Raw genomic sequence first — 21,521 nt, forward strand, 5'->3', positions numbered from 1 at the left:
TGAAGTTGGACTGACAGATCTCCCATCCATTCCCAGCACAGTGCTCAGGAACTCTGTCAATGCATGGAGCGAAAGCCTTCTACACCTGAGACACGTGTAGTTACAGGACGCCCTATGACTGTAATCCACCATTAATAGTAAGCAGGAAAAACATACTGATACAGAATAGAGGACAAAAGACCAAATAAAATACTTGTTACTGTCGTGAATAATACATTGTTTGAATATAAAATTGGACAGCTTGTGCATTCTTTGTGTATAATCAGTAAAAGTTGTTGTATCACTGGGATATTCAAAGCCGAACTATTCCTGTTTTTGCAGTTGTGCAAAAGTAACAGTAAAAACTCCTTTACCTGTCTAAACAATGTTGTTTTCTATAACACTAGAATAAGCAGGAATTATGCTGTTAGAATTTATTGTAAATAAAGTGTGTGATGTAAAAATCTGCATTGTAATTCAAGCAGGCTCTGTGCACGATCATAATTTCAAATGCAATTATTTCACTGCTTAAAATTTTAGGCCTATACTTAAGTATGTTAAAAACAAAGATGGACAGACAGGGTCTGTCTGCAATAGCAGCCTGTAGCAGGTATTTTGGAAAAGGCACATAAGAGGCAACACCATTAGAAAACAGTTCTTTCTCTAACAAAGCCTCCTAACTTCCACGAAACAGCAGTTTGGCACTTGGTATGACAAAGAGGGTACGTGTATCACTGTGGTTTAATAAATCTCAACGGGTATTTTTTTCTATGAATTTGCATAGTGTTTGTTTAAACCCATTAATGTTTTTGATATCCAAAACACGTCAATGAGCTTCAGATTTTAATTTCTTACAATGCAATTCTGCTTCTCCTTGTTGGCTCCCTGACAACTTAATTGGGTATCCCCTAAATTCTTGCTCTAAGATGTAGCTGATGGTCATTCCTTATTTATTTTCTCCATGTAATTCTCGATTTTACAGTCTTTTATTATAATATCGCTCTTGGTCCTATCTTTCCACGTTGAAGAAGTTGCTACTTAACCTTTTCTTCTATGGAAGTTGTTTCACACCTTTGATAATTTTCATCACTCTTCTCCGTTATTTTTAAATGAACAACACCGTGTAGAGCTGAAGAAATCATGAACTAAATAGGTCTTCTGTCATTTTCCTAAGAATTCCTATCCCTGCTTGCCCTTTTGACCATTTCTGATCATTGATATAATTTTTATCACAGAACTATGCATAAAAATACTAAGGAAATCTTTTGTATTAATATATCTGGGGGTGCTGGTCAACATCAGGCGCAGTATGAGCCAGCAGTGTGCCCTGGCAGCCAAGAGGGCAAACTGCATCCTGGGGGGCATCAAGCACAGCATCACCAGCTGGTCAAAAGACGTGGTTATCCTGCTGTGTTCAGCATTGGTGTGGCCTCACCTGGAGCACTGTGTGCGGTTCTGGGCCCCACAACTTGAGAAGGCTGTGAAGGTCCTTGAATGTGTCCGGAGGAGGGCAACAAAGGTGGTGAAAGGGCTGGAAGGACTGTCCTGTGAGGAGCGGCTGGGGACTCTGCGTTTGTCTAGTTTGGAGAAAAGGAGCCCGAGGGCAACCTCATCGCTCTCTGCAGCTTCCTGAGGAGGGGACGTGGAGAGGCAGGCGCTGATCTCTTCTCCCCGGTATCCAGCGACAGGACACGTGGGAACGGTGCAAAGCTGCGCCGGGGGAGGTTTAGACTGGACATGAAGAAACATTTCTTTACTGAGAGGGTGATCAAACACTGAAACAGGCTTCCCAGAGAGGTGGTTGACGTCCCAAACCTGTCAGTGTTTAAGAGGAATTTGGACAATGCCCTTAATAACATGCTTTAACTTGGTCAGCCCTGAAGTGTTCAGATGATCATTGCTGGTCCCTTTCAGCTGAAACAGTCCACTCCTACTCTGTTCTATTGCAAGATCTTAGATTTGCATAGCAATGTTAATTTTCATTTACCAAAACTGAATCTTCTGTTATTATGTAGACACTAAGTTTCATAACAGCCTCCTGAAAACATTCAGAATAAGCTTTTTTATGGAATATCTTTGTACCATTAGCAGAATTTGCCACTTTATAATTCCCTTTTCCAGATCACTTCTGAAAATGCTGAAAAAAAACCCCATGCAGATTTCTGTGGATCTCAGTTGTTAAGCTTCTTTCATTGTGAAAATACACCATTTATACTTTGTTGCTGAAACAGATCTTCCTTTTTATCTCATAACAGCTTCTTCTAATTCTGTGAGTTTGTTGGAAGACACTATTCAAAGTTTTTTGAAATCTACATTATTACCGACTGGCTCAGCATCCTCACCACATTCGTTAACTCCAAAGAATTAGATCTGCAAGCTGAGACTTCCCTTTACAAGAACTACATTAACTCTTCCCTTTGCACTGCATTTACCTACGTGCCTACTTCTATTCTTCATTCCCATCACTTTCCCCAGTGTGGAATTAAACTTAACTGGTGCATAAATCCTTCAATCATTTCTGAAAGCCAAAAATATTACTTCTGCATCGCAGTCTGTAGTGGTGGTTTTTTGGCGGAACACTGAGCGCAGTGTCCTGAGCCTTACCAGCAGCACTAAAATTAGCTGATACATACCGGAAAAGAATGAACACAGAAAGTTGTAGTACCTTGAGAGATCAAGGAGAAAGACAGTCATGTACTGGAAAGTAGTCAGACTTCACAGCAGAATATAAATTTTTTTTTAATGCTTTTTTTTTTCAGGTGAGTATGCAAAGTGCCACATGCTTCAGTCAGTAGCAATTACTTCCGAGGCACAATTTAGTCCATCTACATTTGGAAACACAGTTCTAGATTGCTCAGATACCAAAAGGTAATCAGAAATAACCCAGAGCAAACCAGAAATTATTTCCGTATATTTCTTTCATTAGTAAAAATTGAATCAAGAGGACTAAGAATACACAAATTTTTATAACTAAAATGTTAAAACAAAAAGTGATGAATGGTTCAATGTGGTGAAAATGGTTGTAAAACAGGAATTAAGAGCATAATCAAAAAAAGAAAAAAGGAAATCTTAGTCTGTATTTTCAGAAATATTTCCTAATGGCAAAACACATTTAACTATTTTGGACCATTTAGAAATGTCTCTAGGTCAACTCTTTAGCTTGCAGAATTATAAGAGCTGTGAGCTTACTCTTTTGATAACTCTCTAGTTCAGATGTGATGGATTTGCCAAGAAAAATAGATTTGGAAGGAAAAGTGGACTAAAATGATCATCCAGCCTGAGCACCTCTGTGAAGACACAGACATTTCACGCAGTACTTGCTGCGACACATGAAGAGCAGAGGTATAACTGTCCGGCTACTCATTTTCCCTGGCCCCCGACACCACTTATTTACTTTCATATGAAGAGAACACATTTTACCATAAAGGACTAGTTAGTATTTGGCAAGTTAACCTTTGTCTCTCAGCCAACCGCCAAACGCGGCAGCAGTGGCTAGCGATGTGATCGCTTGTGAGATTAACTGAGCCTCAGCACACATTTCACAGGGAACAGTCGTTGTCTTCACTATTACCAGCAATTAGTTAGTCATTAGACTGTTCACTTCTATCCTGCGTAGGCGCTCAGAGTCCCCACTGATATAGATGTACTACAAAAAGATGACCACTCATTCCACAGTAATCAGGATATAATTTTCTTTTTTAAATAAATGCTTTCTTCTTTGCTTTGTATGTATTAGTTCCCTCAGACAGTGGAAGTGCGCCCTACATACGTAGCTTGCTTTACAGCACCTGTCACAGTAGTTTGGGTTTCCTGGAGTATTTAACATTACAGCCACTGGATCAAGAAAACAAACTCAGGTAGCAGCACAGACTCCATCTTTAATTCTCTGTAATTTACAAAGACAAAGATGGCATTAGCAAGCCAAGCCTTTAAGCCGGAGCATCTGCTCAGATACAGAAATAAATACGATTGGGGGGTTACTTCTTATCCTATTTGTTATTAATGCTTAATCCAGTCAGAATTAATAACAATACATTTGTGCAAGAGCAACTTCCAGAGTAAGGAACTCACCTATGCATAAAAGTATATTCTTTATGAAGTTCTTCATTAAAAACAAACAAACAAAAAAACACAACAAAAAAATCACACCAGGGGAAAAACCCAAAACCAAAACACAAAAATTCCCCAAAACAAAAAAAAAAACCCAAACCAAAACCCCCAAAACCCAAAAAAACCCCACCAAACCTGAAACCTTTAAAATGTTCTGTTTCTGGTGAAGGCACAGTTCCTGTAGAAACTGCAGTTACAATGCTCTTTTAAAGCTTTCTGGTTACCATTGAAAACACTTGCTCTACATTGATCATAAAGAACAAATAATTAATCAAAATATACAAATACAGCACATCTGGTGTTTCCTTTATATTAAAAAATCCCAACACACATCACATTTCCTTAGGAGCTAGAAACCTCCCTTCTGCAAACTGATTTTTCTTCAGTTGCATATAATCATCCAGTTCTCTACAACACAAGATTAATGATATTTAAAATCTTACAGGTCATCTGGCACACATGTGCTCTGTATCAGCCTCCCACTACAGGAGCACTTCAGGCTCTGCATGCAGTAGTCTGTAGGTTAGCAAAGGACCATAAGGGTGTGAAGCTCACAGACCACAGGTAGTGTCCTTATTTATGAGGAGACTGTCACTTAAATGGATGATCTTGTCCTGCTCCTGTATGTTAGTTAACTGAGGCAGACTGCCCAGCGTATGTAAAATGAATTGCTCAATGAAGTTCCAGGTGAGTCTGAATAGGGAAAATAAATATCCTTTTTATCATCTAGAGGGGATTATTCCTCAGGCTGCCGTGGCATGTGCAGGATAACCTTCAAGCAGAAGCTCTGGTACACTGGCACGACTGCTCTCCAAGCATGAGACTGTATCTCAGTACTTGTACCCAAAGAGGCTAATATTACATTTCAGGCACCATTAAGCGGAAGAAGACATAAGGTTCTGCAGTCTGCTGAAAAAGATTAACCACAGATCTTCACAAATATAGCAAAGGCATGAAATGATCATGAAATCCAGAGTCCCCACTACCTGCTTCACAACATTTCATTGAGGCTCAATTCACTCCAGCATGAAGCCCAGAAACCTCCAAAAATTAAGTCTGATTTTAAGTTGTTTGACAACCTGTAACTAAACAGCACAAACTAAACTCCTTTTTTGACACTGATCTCATGAACAGTAGTCACACAGAAATAAATAAAACCCCAAAACTTAAATCCAGTTTTAATGCTTCATGTTTAACTTTATACCTGGTCTCCTCTTACTAACCATTACATGAAATAATGTATATAACCCCTTTTAATTTCATCTCGCTCTCCTTAAAACACATTTCCTTTACACAGCTTATTTTTCATGTACTTTTTCAACCATACTGAACGTAAATTTAGAGAAATGTAGCTAAAATTAGAAATAACTGGGTTTGAGAGACTTGCATAAGAGTGGATTTTCATTATTATCCATTTGTTTTCTGTATTTGAACCCCAAATTTTGCCTACCTGCAAGACACAGATAAAAACAAATAAAAAGATTGTGCCACAGAAACAACTTCCATTTTTGAAGAAAGTATCTTGGAAGATCTTGTCAAGTAGTAGGTTAAAAGAATCTAAGTAACAAACTTAATGTTGTAACATGAATCTGACATTTTACAATGGAGATTATTCAAGAATATTGTCTAGAAAATAAAGTGGATTTCAACCATAAGGCAAAGCAGATGATGGCCCAGTTCCTCATCTACAAAATTTGGTACCTTGAGATTCTTACTACGCAAGAAATGATGCTGTAGCTTTCTTCCTCCCCGCCCCGAGAATGAATGGGCTTCTTGTTCTAATGTTCTTCAGAACGTTTTTGCTAGTAGGCTTTAATCTATTTACCTTTACCTTTTCAGGAACTGGCTCTTAAAAAAAGCATTTGCTTTGCTAAGAATAAGCATAGAGAGCAACACTATTAACACCCAAACTCCGTAACCTTAATGGCGCCCGAAGCTACAACAAAGCAGTGAGAAAGTGATGATGGCCAGCACCTTGTAACACAAAAAGGGGCAAGAAGCACTGGCCGCTTCTGTGTAAAAGAGTTCTTGGCTCTTTGCTTAGCTCTGTAACAAAACTTTTTTGTTTTAAAATATGTATCACACAGCACATTAGACCAACACCATAAACTTTCCCTTCCTAGGGGTGAAGTATCTGGCAGACAGCACAGCCAGCTCTTCTTTGAGAGGCTACAAACCCAGAATCACTCATCAGTTTAAGGACATTTAGGTATTACATTCTGCACTTAAGACTTCTTTTAAAAATTGCAGTAGACACTTGTCATGGTTTTAGCTGGGATAGAGTTAATTTTCTTCAATGCAGCTGACAGTGCCGTGCTTTGGACTTAGTATGAAAACAATGTTGATAACACACCGATGTTTTGGCTGTTGCTGGGCAGGGCTTGTGCTAGTCAAGGGCTTTTCCAGCTTCCCAGGCTCTGCCGGGGGCACAAGGAGCCAGGAGGGGAGGGGGCACAGCTGAGAGAGTGGACCCAAACTGGCCACAGGGATATTCCATATCATGTAACGTCATGCCCAGTGCGGTACCTGGGAGGGGCTGGCCGGGGGAGGGAGGCAGCAATTGCGGCTCGGGGATGGCAGCGTCAGTCGGCAGGTGGTGTGTGGCTGTATCGTTTGTGTTTCCGTGGGTTTTTTTCCCTTTTTTTTTCTCCTTTTCCATTTTATTATATTAACATTGTCATTATTACCATAATCATCATTATAATTATTATTTTATTGTAATTATTAAACTGTGCTTATCAAAACCCACAAGTTCTTTTGCTCTTCCGATTCTCTTCCCCATCCCACAGGGGTGGGGGGGAGTGAGCGAGCGGCTGCGGGGTGTTCAGTTGCCAGCCGAGGCTGAACCATGACAACACTGCAGGAATTTGCATCTGTAAAATACTAGGATAAGTTTCAAGTGGAGTATTTCTTTAAATAAGAAAAAGTGTGCTACCATTTCTAACCGGTACGATGACAATACGGACCACAGGGGTAACTGGCACTGTTTACCAACTGTTTACTAAACTCTTCCCCTTTTCTGTACTGACAGACGCTGCTATAAAGCTCTTGTGAAATGAACTGTGAAGTGTCAAAGCGCCTCCAAGTAAAAATTGAATAATCTATGAGAAGTTATTTTATTTCTTTTTTTTTAAATATACCTATACAAGATATTTTATTTCAAAAGCACAAGAACATTATACAAGTTTCAAATTTACATTTTTGCAATTAAAGATACCAATATGTGCATTATCAAATAACAACTTCTGTCAGTTTGGATGGAACAGAAACCAGTGGCATAAGCGTCTTGTGATCACTAAATACTGATTTTACTCACAGTGAACAAAACTGCATACTAATTCATGAAATGAAAGATGACCACACCAGTCACTGAATGATACGGGAGCCGATTCGCTAAATTAGTATGTGCAAACATACAGAAAGCTGCGATTTTCTTCTCCTACAGCTTTAAACATGAGCTCACCTGCTCAGACCAGCTCCTGTCCTTATACACTACAGTTCAGACAGAAAACAGTGATCTCACTGCATATTTGATGACGGAATTTTTGTACCAGTGAAGTGCAAGGTAACTGAAAGGTAATGAATAGGTAAATATCAGAGAGACACAGTAAATGAATAGTTTGAGTATCAATGAGGCATACATTTGCTAGTCTTAATGCTATATTTTTGTTGGTTTTAAGTGTTTTGATGACCTTAGAAATTACCAGTGCATGCAAGTTTTCATGACATCTCTTCTTCTGAATTTAGTATGCATTTCAAACACGTTTTAGAGAAGACTAACAGAATTAATGTTAGTCTTGAAGGAGTTTCATATTCAGGTTTAAAATCTGAAAGAATCAAAATAAGGAGAGTGGTCTTAATTCCAAGAAACAGAATACCTGAAAAATATACCAAAGCCAACTATTTATATCACCAGGGAAGGATTATAGCAAAAGTTATTAAAAAGCATTTGAAATCAGAACAATATATGAGTTCATTGGTACTCCATTTTTAGATGAGTTATAGTGCTGCTCAGTGCACTCTTACGTACTCTAAAAACCTTAAAAAGCTAGAACAATGACATTTAAATCTAAATCATTATTTGTGATTCTACTATCTCTCATACAATCAAGTAACAGAAAGAAAGCCCAAAAAGAAATTGTACAATAACATGCTCTCAGACATGGATTTGAGAACCTCCCCTTGCAAGCCTTATTAAAGTGACACAAAAGAAACCAAATAGCAAAGGGCTGGGGAAATTTAGAGTACTGACAACTTCAAACTTTCACACAGAAGTGGGATTTCCTGGGAAAGCATTTTTGCCTATCATATTACAAATCCTCTCCTGTATATTACAGTTGAAATTCAGAAAACAGAACAACAAACATATAGACCTGAAGCACAAACACATATCGAGAGAGAGTTCAATCACAATGTGCTATTAACTACCGAAGGGCAAAGAGTCAGGCTTAGTCACCTTTTTTCCCCTTTTCTGCTTTAACTGGCATGGAACCACTGAACATGTCCCCCAAACCACACAATTTAATTTATGCTGGCAAGGCTCCAAACAATAGTGACAGAGGATGAATAGTGGCAAATTCCTCCTATATGGGCAAACCAACTTATTTCTCATTCTAAAACTTACTTTCTGGGCTGTGATTTTAGTCCAGTGATAGCTTTGAAGGTCGTCTACTTTACTGAAGTCTCTGGCTCTTGTATTAACTTGCACAGCTACGCTACAACTACCTAACAGTATTTTCACTTTGGGTCTCGGGGAAAATCTCAGGAAACAAACTGTAAAAGGAGTAAAACTAACCACAGCCTAGGCAAATGGTGCAGCCCTAGACCTTTTAGGCTATACAAGATTAACACAGGACAAATTCATTCGATAAAGTGCAGTTCTGGCAATGCAAAAAGCATGGACTTTATTTTTTGATGCAACAAGCAAGATGGTAATTCCCCCACGCACCTTCTATCCCACACTTCTTTAAATAGTTCATTAATGAAAACTCTTCATTAAATCCCAGGCTATAGCTGAAAGCAGGCTGCTTCTGTACAATTTAATGTTTGCCGTACCTGTTGTTACGGATTACTAAAGGCCTGGTACCACTCCCACGCCAACATTATGCCACAGATCTTAATGTATTTAAAAGCTTCACCAAGCTTGGGAAAAGAACCCAGGGAGAAAATAAAGAAGGCTTTTCCATAGCAACACCATTCAGGTACGTTCTTACGGCATGGAAGAGACAGAAATGTGGTATATGCCCTGAAGCACAGCATTTGGAAAGCTGTCCTTGTCAAAACATGTGAAACAACTACAACTTCTCAAAGAAGAGGAAATATTTCTGGACTTGAATGTTCAGTAGTAATTATGTAATGTGGTTTTACTTTTTTTGGGGGGGGAAAAAGAGCAAAACATATGACGTGAGACTCTGTTTCAATGTATCAGTAATACCTCCAACTTAAAGAATCCGTGAATTGTGCCTGAACTACAGAGCCCTCTTGAGAGTAGATTAGCTACTGCCACCCTCCTTTCCTTTTCCAAAGTACTGCCAAAGGTAAGAGTTTTCACTAAAAATCGAGAGGCTCAGAGGAGTTGCCAGTTGAATCCAAAGAAGATCTGATTGGTTTCTTGGCTCCTGGCAATCTCCTCTATGATGCAGTGTTGCTGCCATAGCAGATGGAGCTTCCGGTAACGCTCCCGACATAAGTGCAGGGGATTGCCTCTTCTTCATAGAAAAAAGGAGAACACCCAATAAGCATATCACAGAATAGCAACTGGAAAACTGTTCCATCAATAGTCTAGCATTAACACTCTTAATGATAGCCAGAAAATATCAAATACTTGTATGAACACAAATTCCAACAAGTCTACTGGAAATGAAAAAAATTCTACATGTGACAAGCAATGACTGCCATTTCCAGGGTGAAATTTCAGCAATGGCAGTTATTGCACATTTCTGATGAAAAGCATACAAAACATTCTTGAGAAAAGTAAGAAAGTTTAACAGTACCAAAAAAAAAAAGTGTATTTTTCCATTATGAATGACCCATTCATGACTGGAAACTGTCCAGTATATTCAGGAATTAGAAGTTAAACAAGTTCACCCGGCCAAGATACATATTGCAGTGCTGTACATGCTAGCAAGAAGAACATGTTGTCTAATGGGTAAAAGAAAGAGAGAGATGCCAAAATGGAAATGTAGAAAGTCGGTCAGTCAGACATGTACTTACTTCAGACCAGGATCTGTTTCTCCATATTCGTCCAAGTAGGGAGCAGGATATAAGCAGCCCCTGGTTTTACCTTCGATGAGGACAACTTTGCATTCCCTGATTCTTAAGGAAAAAAACAGCTACACTTAAAACACAAGTCCCAGCAGGTTCTTAACTTTTTGGTGAGCTACATTTTAGGTCAAAGAAATGTTTCTTCATCTCAGACAAAATGAATCTAGTGCTTTGACTATGTTTTGAATTTTGACCTTCAAGTATTTCCCTTTACTTTTTAACACATGAAATTCTGGCTAGCTACTTACTTGAGAAACATACAGACTCCAGCTCCACATTGAAGAGCATGAAAAGTACAGGCTCCCAACTCTTCCCCGTTCACCAGTTCCTGACAGCAAGTATTCTGGGAACACAACATAGCCCCGCAGAATAAACACAATACTGGATGTTTTTGCTCATCATCAGAAGACCGTGGGCACCTAGAAGAAGTGTAACCAGAACATTACCGCAGAAATGTTAACTATGGATAACGGTTACTATGACATACTATGTCATAATCATATTTCACTTATCTGCCTCCTTTGGCTATGTTTTTACATTGCGAGAAATATTTTAACTGCAAGATATCTGCTTTGAGCAGGAGGTTGGACTAGATTATCCGCTGAAGTCCCTCCTAACCTGAATTTTCCTATGAGTCACTCTTCCTGGCATAAAACAGTGCCAACCTTCTGGGTTTCTTGTGCCCAGTGCAAAAATAATTTTCAAGTCTACGGCCAAACCAAATGCACATCACACTGGTGAAAAATGACCAGCAGGTTAAGCTATAATAATTTTATGTGGTATCCTATCAAACACAAGTGACTTCATTTAGTAAGCTGTTGTGTTTCAGATTTAAAATGAACGTGTGCTAGAACTGGCGAGCATAACAATAACAGTGCTTTCACTTCTGCAAAATAATTTCTGTACATAGTTTTAACACCAGTTACAGTAACTCTTAAGAATATAAAAGTGACTAAAAGTGACAAAACACCAAGGAAGACAAATAAATTTGTTACATCTTACCTAAACTGAGAGGCTTGATTCAGAAGGCAGCTATAGTCTTCAGGAAGCTCTATTAAACTATTTCTTTTCCTAGGATATCTGGGTAAGTGAAAAAGAACTCTTATGAGATTAATAAAGATAGCAGCAAAGAACAGAATGGATAGCTATAAATTCCTGCTAAGCTTTTGGTCCTTTATGCAAACTTCTCCAATTCTAGAGCAGTTTTTCAGTCCTAGAAGCCCAAGGGAGAGGCTCCACATGGGAGCTTCAGCATTTCTATATTCCAGCAAAGGTGATGAAACTAAATTTCATATGTGACCTACATGTATGAAGACATTTCATATTTCAGCTTTTGTTTTTTCCTAGCGTAAGCTAGATAACTTGTCTAACACTGCTGTACATTCTCAATGAAGAGCCACTGCAAGAGGAATAATACGCAGCTATGTAAAGAGAAACGTACTTTTGGTAGTAGAGCAGTCGGAAGAAAATACAAGCACACTCCAACTTGCCCACCACAAGCACTTCATTCTTTCAACAGTTTTAAGTCAAAAACAGAAGAAAAAAGAACAACCACCACCACCACCGCCCCCCAGAACGTACCTTATTGCAATACTTTTCCCCTTCAAACAACTTAACACTACCGGGTCAGCACACCACCTATTTCAAACGAACATTTGCAGATGAGAGTGTTTGATAATAATATACATTTAGGATCACTAAATTGAACTAGTAAGCAATATGGAAACACAGAGCACAGATAAAGCATTGATAGTTCTAGCTAAAACTTCACAAGGAGAAACAGCTATTCTTTACAGTTTTGCTTCAGGAAAAGGATCTAAGTTTGTATACAAGAGAAAAACCTATGTGCAAAACAACAATGCTTAAAATTATCAACATGCACATGAAAACACAGAATTAACACAGAGCTAAAAAATGCAAGCAGTCTTCAGACATATTCAAGTTCTTAAAGTCGGCTACAATGCACAGCTTATTTTGGAATATATCTGCTGAAAGCCACAGAAGATATCATACACAGAAGATACCATACGCTCTACTAGGAAAATATTTATTCCTTTACTTAATAACCATCACCCAATGGTTATTTTACAACGATTTATTGCATGTTGTATGCTTGCATAGAATGGCCAAATGTGCCTACCAAAACAATGGTAGATAATAGCAAGTTACTAAACAGAGGAGTTGGTATGTCCAAGATATCTTTTATTTCTCCAAAATGGAGAAGAGAGAGAACTGTAGCAGATGGTCAATCTAGTAAGCTTCATTTAACACATTTCTCAACAATAATCAAATTCAGTCTTCTGAAATAAGATTGTCTCAAAAAACATATGGGAACTTGCATGATGATTTGACAACTGTTACTATTACATTAAATATGTAGTCTCCCTGCTTGAAACCTCTCTTCATGGCGGGAGCACTAGGATGGATTTTAGCCCTGCCTCTAGAGATCATTTTCTAATGTTCACAAGCACCGATCCTCTGTGTTCTCTGACAAGCACTTTTACGTGTTTGAGCAAACATGTAGCAACACGTAAGACAGATTTATTTAATAATTTACTTGTGAAAATGCTATTAATTTATAAGTAGATATACATACTACAAATGCAATTAATGATAGTAAAATTATACGTAGGGAATTGTTTAGGTCAGCTATATGGACTGTAAGTTGGAGTCAAAAGCTCAAGATGTCCCTAAATTGAAGGCGTCTAGACAACAAAACAGAACAGAGGTTTTAAAAAACAAAAACAAAAACCAACAACCCACCACAAAAAAAAGAACAGAAAAAGCTAGTGTGAGCCAGAGAATAATGATTACTGCAACCAGCTGCTCAGACAGACATATTAAAAACATGAAAACATTCTCCAACACAATACAGCATGATTATTCTCAGAGTTAGTGTGTGTGGGTGTCTGTTTATTTTAACTTGTGTTTTTGAATGGAGAATTTGACCAATTATATCTTTACTGCTAGATTGCAATGTACATAATACTCAAATTGGACCTTTTAACCATTAAGCTAACTTTGACATTCATTGGTCTATTTTGGAAGTCCAGTAAAGAAATAGCATGAAGCCTCACCCTGCCAGCTACATAATTTTCCATATTCATTTGATAGCTTGTGTAATCAACACTTCTGCTGTAGACAGATTAAAAGTAGGCCAATGAACAGTTAGTGGCATTCCCTGCAAGCAAGGTTTATGATAACTTCTTTCTGCATGAATGATGTCATGTAGATCTGCAAGCATTAGTCCCTTAAACTATAATTGTTTAGTGTTCGAATTACCATAAAATACAGAATGTTTTGTGTTTTTGAAGTGCTTTAAGAGATTTAGTATACCTGTGCACATCAAAAAAATGTTTAGAACACTAGTAGGAATCTGAGCTCAATCACTTATTAGCAACTTTGATCCAGAATTCCCACAGGGCCATCACAACAGAAACACGTGGCCTGTCCAGTCCCAGTTAATACCTTTGAAGCAGTGGATTTACTGTGTCCCAATATTCCCGGAAGAGCAGGAACAAATTGGTAGGTAGAGAGAGGTAACTACAAAGCGCTTTGAATTGCCCTTCTTCAGAAACTGCGAAAGAAAAAGAAAACACAAGCAATTGTTAAAGTGTCTCAGCACTGCTGAATAATTCACTCAAAACTAGAAATCTCCCGATTCCTTTTCCATTAAATAATATGTATCGTACAGCTTCAACATAGCTCCTAACTGGTGCAATTGGATGTAATACCACTGACTTAATCAGAGCTATAATAATTTGCATTAGCTGAGGATCTGCTTTAGGTTTAACAAATTTGACATATATTAGTATTTCAAGTCATGCATAAGTCACTGTAATAACAGAATTCATTGCTTAAATTCCATTTCACTACATATGTAACACGTTAGTGCAGATTTCAGTACTTAACACATTTTAGCTTTTCACTATCCTTTTTGCCTGCATCAATATTAAATTTTGCTATGATCAAGTCAGTACTAACACATTACATAATGTTGGGCTAATTTAATTGTCTGCTGTCTGGTCATTTATGGGCTCTGCTACAGAATATAGAATTGCTGATTCATCAGAAAGCCTCCTCCCTGTGGAATCAAAGTAATTGTAAGGACAACAGCATATCCCAAACTGCAGAGATTTTTGACTCATATATCCTAATCAAATTCAAATTTAGTTCACAGTTTATATTTAAGATGCTATATTTTGTCTCAGTTGTTCATAGAAATTTTAGTTCCCCTTTCCAAAGAGTTGAGGATTCTGTGATTTACTGCATTTTGACAGAAGACAAAATATTTATTTTTTGGTTTAGTATCTGTTATACAACAGGATCCTTTAAAGAAGAGGTTTAAGTTTTATGATGTGCTTTATCTCTACTTGGCTCCGTTTTGCTGAATCCCTATGGCTTTAGAATTTACCAACTGCACAAAAAGGTTTGTTTGGAGTTTTTAAAAATATACTCCAGGCTATTTCTCAGGTGATGTATGTAATCTAAGCCCCTAGAATGATGTTCAAATCACAGAATCTTTGTATCCACAAACACTATCATTACATCATAGATAATTCATGTATTTGCACATTATCAGAAGTAACTCTGCTCCATGCAAAGAAGGACAAGACAACTCGGCTTCTTGTCCTGCCCCTTCCTATACAAATTAGTATTTCCTTTTCTTTCCAAGTCTTACTTTAATGTATTTCACTATTGTTAAGTTATTGCAAACGTTTAAAAATTCCATTCTTCCAAGAAAACAGTAAACAAATTAAATATATAGATACATTTGCTTTCTCATATTTACCTTGTAGTAGTTCCTCAGGTGGAGAAACTCCCAGCAAATAATGAAAAAATAAAGCAGCACAACGAAGGTAAGGCATGATGCCTTGTTTAACACAATCCCACACAAGCCAGCCTGGAATGTCCTGACTAAAGCATCTGTAATACACAAATGAGAAATAGCTGCAATAGTTCACAGTGCAAATACTTCTAGCACTTTCACATTTTGGCTAGCATTGGTAGAATGGTAGCTGTGTAGAAGCAACACTGATGTACCCCAAATTCTGTGAAACACAGCCACCAGTACCTAACTTCTGACTTTCCCTTCGCCTAAGGAATGAGTACTGAGTTTAAGCAGAACACTAACATTAAGCCTTAAAATGATCCTAACTTATATTTTTCAGAATTTTAAAAAATAAATAGCCAATACACAGCTGTCCATCTCTAGGTAACTCAAGATAACCAGATTTAAACTGTGCAATACAGCATCACATACAGAGAAACTGATTCTTACACTGGTTGTTTATTACCGAAAGCCAGCAGGTTTTGGAACTGGTGAGTTTTTTATTCAGTTGGTGTTTTGAATGCAATTCAAAAATGAGAAAAACAAACATACATAAATACTATTCAGGAACAACAAAACCAACAGAATTAAAAAATGAATACCTCATACTTCATTATGGAAGTCACAACACTCAGGTTGTTTAAAATAAAGCGATGCTAATCCCATTTTTGACAAAAAATACTGGATTGATACTCATCTCAGTAATTATTCTTGTAGTTTGTGCAATATGAGCATTTAGTCTAAATTTCACAGTAAATTCAACTTACTTACAGTGTCCCTGTTTTCTAAAAATTTTACACTTATTTAAATCACATTTACGTGAACAGGACATTCACACAAACGTTGACTAGGACCTGCTGAGAAATGACCTGTAAAGCTGTATTTTAACTTTGCAATGGTCTATGATGTTATTATGCAGGTTGTGCTATTTAAGCATGGATAGGTCAGAGTTAGAAGATGACAATGCATACACAGAAATTATAACACTGGAAGTTTCAGAGCTGGGTTGCCTAAACTTTGGCATTTAATTCTGTACCTAGGCATCTCAATATAGTGACCTTATTTTCCAAAGTGCACAGCACCTATGATTCTAAGCTCATTCCTCAGAAAAAATACTCTTACTATTTAAATACTGAATTTTAAATATTTAGAAATTTAGACTTAAAACTTTTAGACAAGTGGGTAGCATTGTCAATCCTTGAGAAACATATCTTTGCAACTAGCCTTGGTGAAGATAAATCAAAACAGAATTCGTAGAGGATGCATCCATATTTTCTAGTTTATTCACACACAGATACTGAAGTACTAAAGAGTCTGTAGCTATACCTGTCAAAAAAAGTCTGAAAAGATGGGCACTAATGCTCAAATAAGCAAGCATCTGTGTTTAGCTTTGCATTTTTGCCCGTTTTATAGTAGAATCATTTCCTTCTTTCTGGCTTCTACCTACAACTGAGAATTCTAGGAAAAAGCAATCAAGGCAAAGAAAAAATAACAACTATTGGTAGTGAATTTATCTCTCTCTAGAATGGATGTAGGTATTTTTTCATCCTTAGACTGAGAATTTACTCTGCTGTCCACAAAAAGTAGCTATTTTAACTAAAAGTGTTCCTTTACTCAGTTTTCTTTTTTCAGTGTTCAGGAGTATGGAAGGAAAGCACAGGGCATTGTGCTAACTCCCCATAAAAAATTGGTAATTTTTTTTCCTGTTTTCTATGTTGTTCAGGTCAAGCCCTGTGGATTGCCATCTTTCTAGGAAAACACAATGCTATAACTGAACTGCTACTTACCCACTGGTGTACTGGCAAACCTCTCTACAGAAAGACTGTGCAGACCGTGCCTCCTCACTCTTGTCAGATGATCGAGTGGTAGGGGATGCTGCACACGAAAATATGAATCCTACTGTAAATGCGCTTCATTTGTGACACACTTGGTTTTTTAGCATATATTGAGCTCTTCTTTTTTTAACATTGCATTACAAAAACATTTTCACTTCATTTTGCTTGATTCTTTTGTATTTGCTGTTTCTGACCTAACAAATGTTCTCCTAAAACCGCACGCTATAAAAAAGGATCAGGATTACTGTCTCATTGCTCACCCTTATGTAAAAATTACATCCTTCCCTTGAATGTTTGCAGTTTTTGTCCTACATAGATGGAGCTACAGGGTTTGTTTGTTTGTTTTTTAAATTGAATTCCCATCATGCTGAAGAAAAAGGAAAGCAGTAGCTAGGAAGCCTGTACGTTATTGACAGTTTTTAACAGTAGTATGAAAGAGAGAAAAGTTAAATTCTCTCCCCTCAGTGTGCAGGATTCCATATTTCGCCTCTGGGTATTTTCTAGGTTGAAGAGTAAAAAGAAGTTAATTTCCCAAATCCATACTAACTGTCACTGTACAGCTCAGAGTGCTGCTGCTGGGCAGAGTTTTGCTTCTCCTACAAGGAGAGACAAGGAGAAAGTTACCACTCTGGAATGACTGACTTGAGCAAGTACTGATATATCAATAACAATTTTGTTTTCTTAGGCTAAGCACACAGAAGTGATAAAATAAAATGCTCTGAAAGTGATGTAGTGCTATTTTTTTGTTTACCAGAAAACAATTACCACCTATCACTGAGTGTCATTTATTATGAGGAAGTTTATACCTGGAAGACACTAATGGTGTCCATTATTTTTAAGAAATTATGTAAAAATGCCAGAATAATCCAACCCAAATACACCTCTACCTGTTGCTGAAGAGATGACGATTTGCATTATGTGTGCCAGTGTTGTCAGATGGAAGAGGTAGAGATGGTTATAGGCTGAGCTAACTGATGAAGGTTGCAAGTCTACAGCATCCTCCCAGTATAAAGATGGAAAGGATAACACAACTCCCACCTACAGTGAAAGAGAAGGAGCAAATATTAAAAGTAACAAATTTTGTGATAGCTAAGTGGGTGAGAGAAATTATATTCTCACTATACATTTATATTTCATTTCTGTAGTCATTTTAAATATGGTCATTTATCTTTCTGGTTTTAATTCACAAGGCGTAGCAAACACTCATTGGAAAATATTAACCATCTGTGCCACTCTAGCATGCAGGAAAAATCAGACATAGTTCCACTGTAATTGCTGGTATAGAGATACACCAAGAAAGCTTGTCTAGTTCCTAGAAAGTTTAATTTCTGTTTTTTGACATAAGACAAAGCATGCTGAAAAAAAGTGAGAAGCAAGACCAAGCATTAGTTAGAAAGGCAACCAAGGCAAAACAGGTTTTATTTTCATAGAATCATAGAATCGTTAAGGTTGGAAAAGACCCTTAAGATCATCGAGTCCAACCGATAACCTATCACTGCTAAGTCCACCACTAAACCATATCCTCAAGCACCACGTCTACCCTTCTTTTAAATACCTCCAGGGATGGAGACTCCACCACCTCCCTGGGCAGCCTGTTCCAATGTTTGACAGCCCTTTCGGCGAAGAAGTTTTTCCTAATATCCAACCTAAACTTCCCCTGGCGCAGCTTGAGGCCATTTCCTCTCATCAATTTTGATGGGTTGGTTTTTTGTTTGTGTTTTTTGGTTGGCCTTTTTGTTGTGGGTTTTTTTGTTTGGTTGGTTTTTTTTAAACAGTAGAAGAAACTATAATACAGATCTGTATTAAGAACAGAAAGAAGAGGCTAAGAAGAGTAAAGAAGGTAATGAGAGTGAGTGTGAAGGAATCAGAAGGTATGAGAGGCCTATTGAGGCAAAGGGAAAGTGAAAGAAACAAGCTGAGTGGGTGCATTTCTCAGGGTTTTTTTGAGGTTTGATAGCAATGGAGGTGGTAATAAGATGACTGAGAAGGCAAGCATGAAATTTGATAAGAGTGAGACAGCAAAGACTTGAAAACTTGAAGAACAGCAGAACTAAAAGTAAACACTCATATATAGCAGCCATATGTAATTGTCTGCTTGTATGCAGTGCTCATGTATTATCATTTGACACACAAGCGAACAGATAATGCAGGGCTATCTACAGGGTAAGGTACACCAAAACCCATGTTTATAAAAACATATTAATATCAAGAGTAAAATAAACCTCTGCTTACCAAAATGTGGAACATATCTACTTCTAAGAGGGATGGAGTGTCCTCCACTTTAAAGTTTGGTAGAAGAACTAGAAAATAAAGACATCAATTATACATTTGATATGTATTTTCTTCTTTTGGATTGAACTGAAATATCAGAATCTGATTTTAAAGCCTCTCTCATTTCTATGTTTTCACCAAAATAATGTCGGAGTCATTGAACTAAGGAAGTATCTATTTAATTAACTGCTTATTACTTAATTGACTGTGCATCTGTTCAGCTATTTCCACATGCCCAACCAGCTCACAATTTCAATGACTGTATTTTAAAAATTCTGAGATTAAAAACTCTGATTTATTTCTCCAGCTCTAATAAAGCACACACAGTGTTAAGTCCACAAATGTACTTAGGCACTGCAACACCAGATGCCTCACAACCTCACCCAATACAAAAGCCTGTACCACACCTAAAATTCCTATCAAATGGAAGACAAGTCAAAAAGTGGGATTCACAAAGGCCACCGTGCTAACCTGATCAGTAAGAAACAGGGAGGATAGCTATGTATCTCAAACTAGGTCTCCTTGAGACCAAAGTATCTCAAACTAGGCTGCAAGCAGCCTTTTGAAAGTACTAAACAGATGAAGTCTCACAATTAAGAGGGAGGAATACCTGTTTTGTGGTTTTATCCACCTGTCTAGAACAGAATTTGAGTCATTTTGAACATTGCCAGAAACAGATTGTTAACCAACAGTAAATATTCCAGATCTGACTATCTCCAGGCCTAGGTCATCTGGGGTAGAGGACTTTTTTTTAGTGACTTCAGTGACACAGGACTGGCTTAACAGAGTTATTGATTACTTAAGTTCAAGCAATACTCAGTTCTTTCAGGTAACATTAGCGAAATTGAAGTTAGCACTGTTGTCAGTAATCTAACCTAATCTAACCTTTGCTTCTTTGCTGTATTACTGCGTGTGCCATTTTGCAACAGAAACTTCTGCAACACAAAAGGTAGGAAAGGAATACAATACAATACCTCCTAGAAGACGAATCAGATGTTTCTGAATCAGGACTTGTGGTGATGTTGTTCTCTGAGCAGCTGCAAACTGCACTAATGCTTTAAGGCCACTGTGCTAGAGGGCAAGAGAAAATGATTGCACAGGAAAAAAGGAAAGATATAATAGTGAAATAAAGCTTCTACTTCTACAAACAGAACACACGTTGATAAGTGAATTTAACATGAACTTCCACGTATAAGTAGAAACATTATTCTTCCAAAATACTCTTTATGTCATCAATCTAAACATTTTGAGGGATATTGCTCAGAGAATGATCTTGATAGCAGTTTTAACAGTAAGTTTTTTATATGTGCATTTTAGATATATAAACTTTTTTGTTCGAAATGTATTGCATCTCTTACTTGCCCATACCTGTCTATTTTGTAGAGATCCAAATAAAGGCTTGCCCTCTGTTTCCAAGAGGTTTTCTTAAAATTAAACACAAAAAAATTAAGTTGCTTTGTTCTACAGGTACTAACATAACATTTCTGTTAGAATATACTTAGTCCAAGAATAATGTATTCTTAGAATATGTATTTCTTTTTAAAGCTCTAGTTTATTCTGATAAGAGAATTCTCTTGAAAAACCCAGATTAACTCAATTGAGTAAAACGGTATCAAATTCAGATGTTTTTGTACTTTAGTCACTTTCCAAAGATTAATCAGTATACTTCAAGATCTTGAAATTTTTTTGTTGTTTTCATGTTGTTTTTTTTTTTGTTGGGAGGTTTTTGGTTTTGTGTTTGGTTGGTTGAGTCTTCTTAACCACCTCTAACAAAAAAAATTACAGTATTTTCACTTAGTACTTCTATACATCAGTTTAACATACAACATGTGGAGTTGCCAAGGAAACTCAGAAAAAATCAGATTTGTATTTTTAAGTGTCTGGCTCTTGGCAATAAAAGCAATTCACATCCCTTGGGTCAATGATGCTTTGAACCTCCTCTAGAGACTCTACTAATAAGGGTAGCTAAGGTTCCTTTGTCTAGGCAGTTTAGATACATGCCCTTTATCATTTTAACAATGGACCCTATGACTAGATACAAAACCAGCATACTCGAACCTGTGTAGGCAGTTTTGCCTTACAAATAGAGCAGGCTTCCATGAAATTGTAAACAAAAATGAGTCCAAGGAAATGGTGTGGCCTAGGATAGGTCAGACTCACAGTGGTCCCTCTGGTTTTACAATCCTGGCATGGTAAGGCATCTGTATTTTCTACTTCTGACAGCCTTCAAT

At 37.4% G+C, this 21,521-nt stretch overlaps 1 protein-coding gene across 2 annotated transcripts in view; it reads right to left on the bottom strand.

The window, feature by feature from the left end:
- Window positions 1-7,191: 7,191 nt before the first annotated feature.
- The window catches only part of UBR1 (ubiquitin protein ligase E3 component n-recognin 1), a 77,919-nt gene continuing 63,589 nt past the window's right edge, over window positions 7,192-21,521 (bottom strand). For both annotated transcript variants that reach the window (XM_075105682.1, XM_075105681.1), the window contains exons 36-47: window positions 20,659-20,714; window positions 20,265-20,361; window positions 19,252-19,319; window positions 17,907-18,057; window positions 16,972-17,059; window positions 15,146-15,279; window positions 13,822-13,930; window positions 11,935-11,991; window positions 11,356-11,433; window positions 10,602-10,772; window positions 10,303-10,404; window positions 7,192-9,797 (exon numbers count right to left, since the gene is read on the bottom strand). In XM_075105682.1, coding sequence (XP_074961783.1) covers window positions 9,656-9,797; window positions 10,303-10,404; window positions 10,602-10,772; window positions 11,356-11,433; window positions 11,935-11,991; window positions 13,822-13,930; window positions 15,146-15,279; window positions 16,972-17,059; window positions 17,907-18,057; window positions 19,252-19,319; window positions 20,265-20,361; window positions 20,659-20,714 — 1,253 coding nt within the window. In that variant the 3' untranslated portion in view covers window positions 7,192-9,655. The remainder of the gene's footprint in view (window positions 9,798-10,302; window positions 10,405-10,601; window positions 10,773-11,355; window positions 11,434-11,934; window positions 11,992-13,821; window positions 13,931-15,145; window positions 15,280-16,971; window positions 17,060-17,906; window positions 18,058-19,251; window positions 19,320-20,264; window positions 20,362-20,658; window positions 20,715-21,521) is intronic.

This window comes from Phalacrocorax aristotelis, chromosome 10 (assembly GCF_949628215.1).
Source record: "Phalacrocorax aristotelis chromosome 10, bGulAri2.1, whole genome shotgun sequence".
In the NCBI taxonomy this organism is placed as follows: Eukaryota; Metazoa; Chordata; class Aves; order Suliformes; family Phalacrocoracidae; genus Phalacrocorax; species Phalacrocorax aristotelis.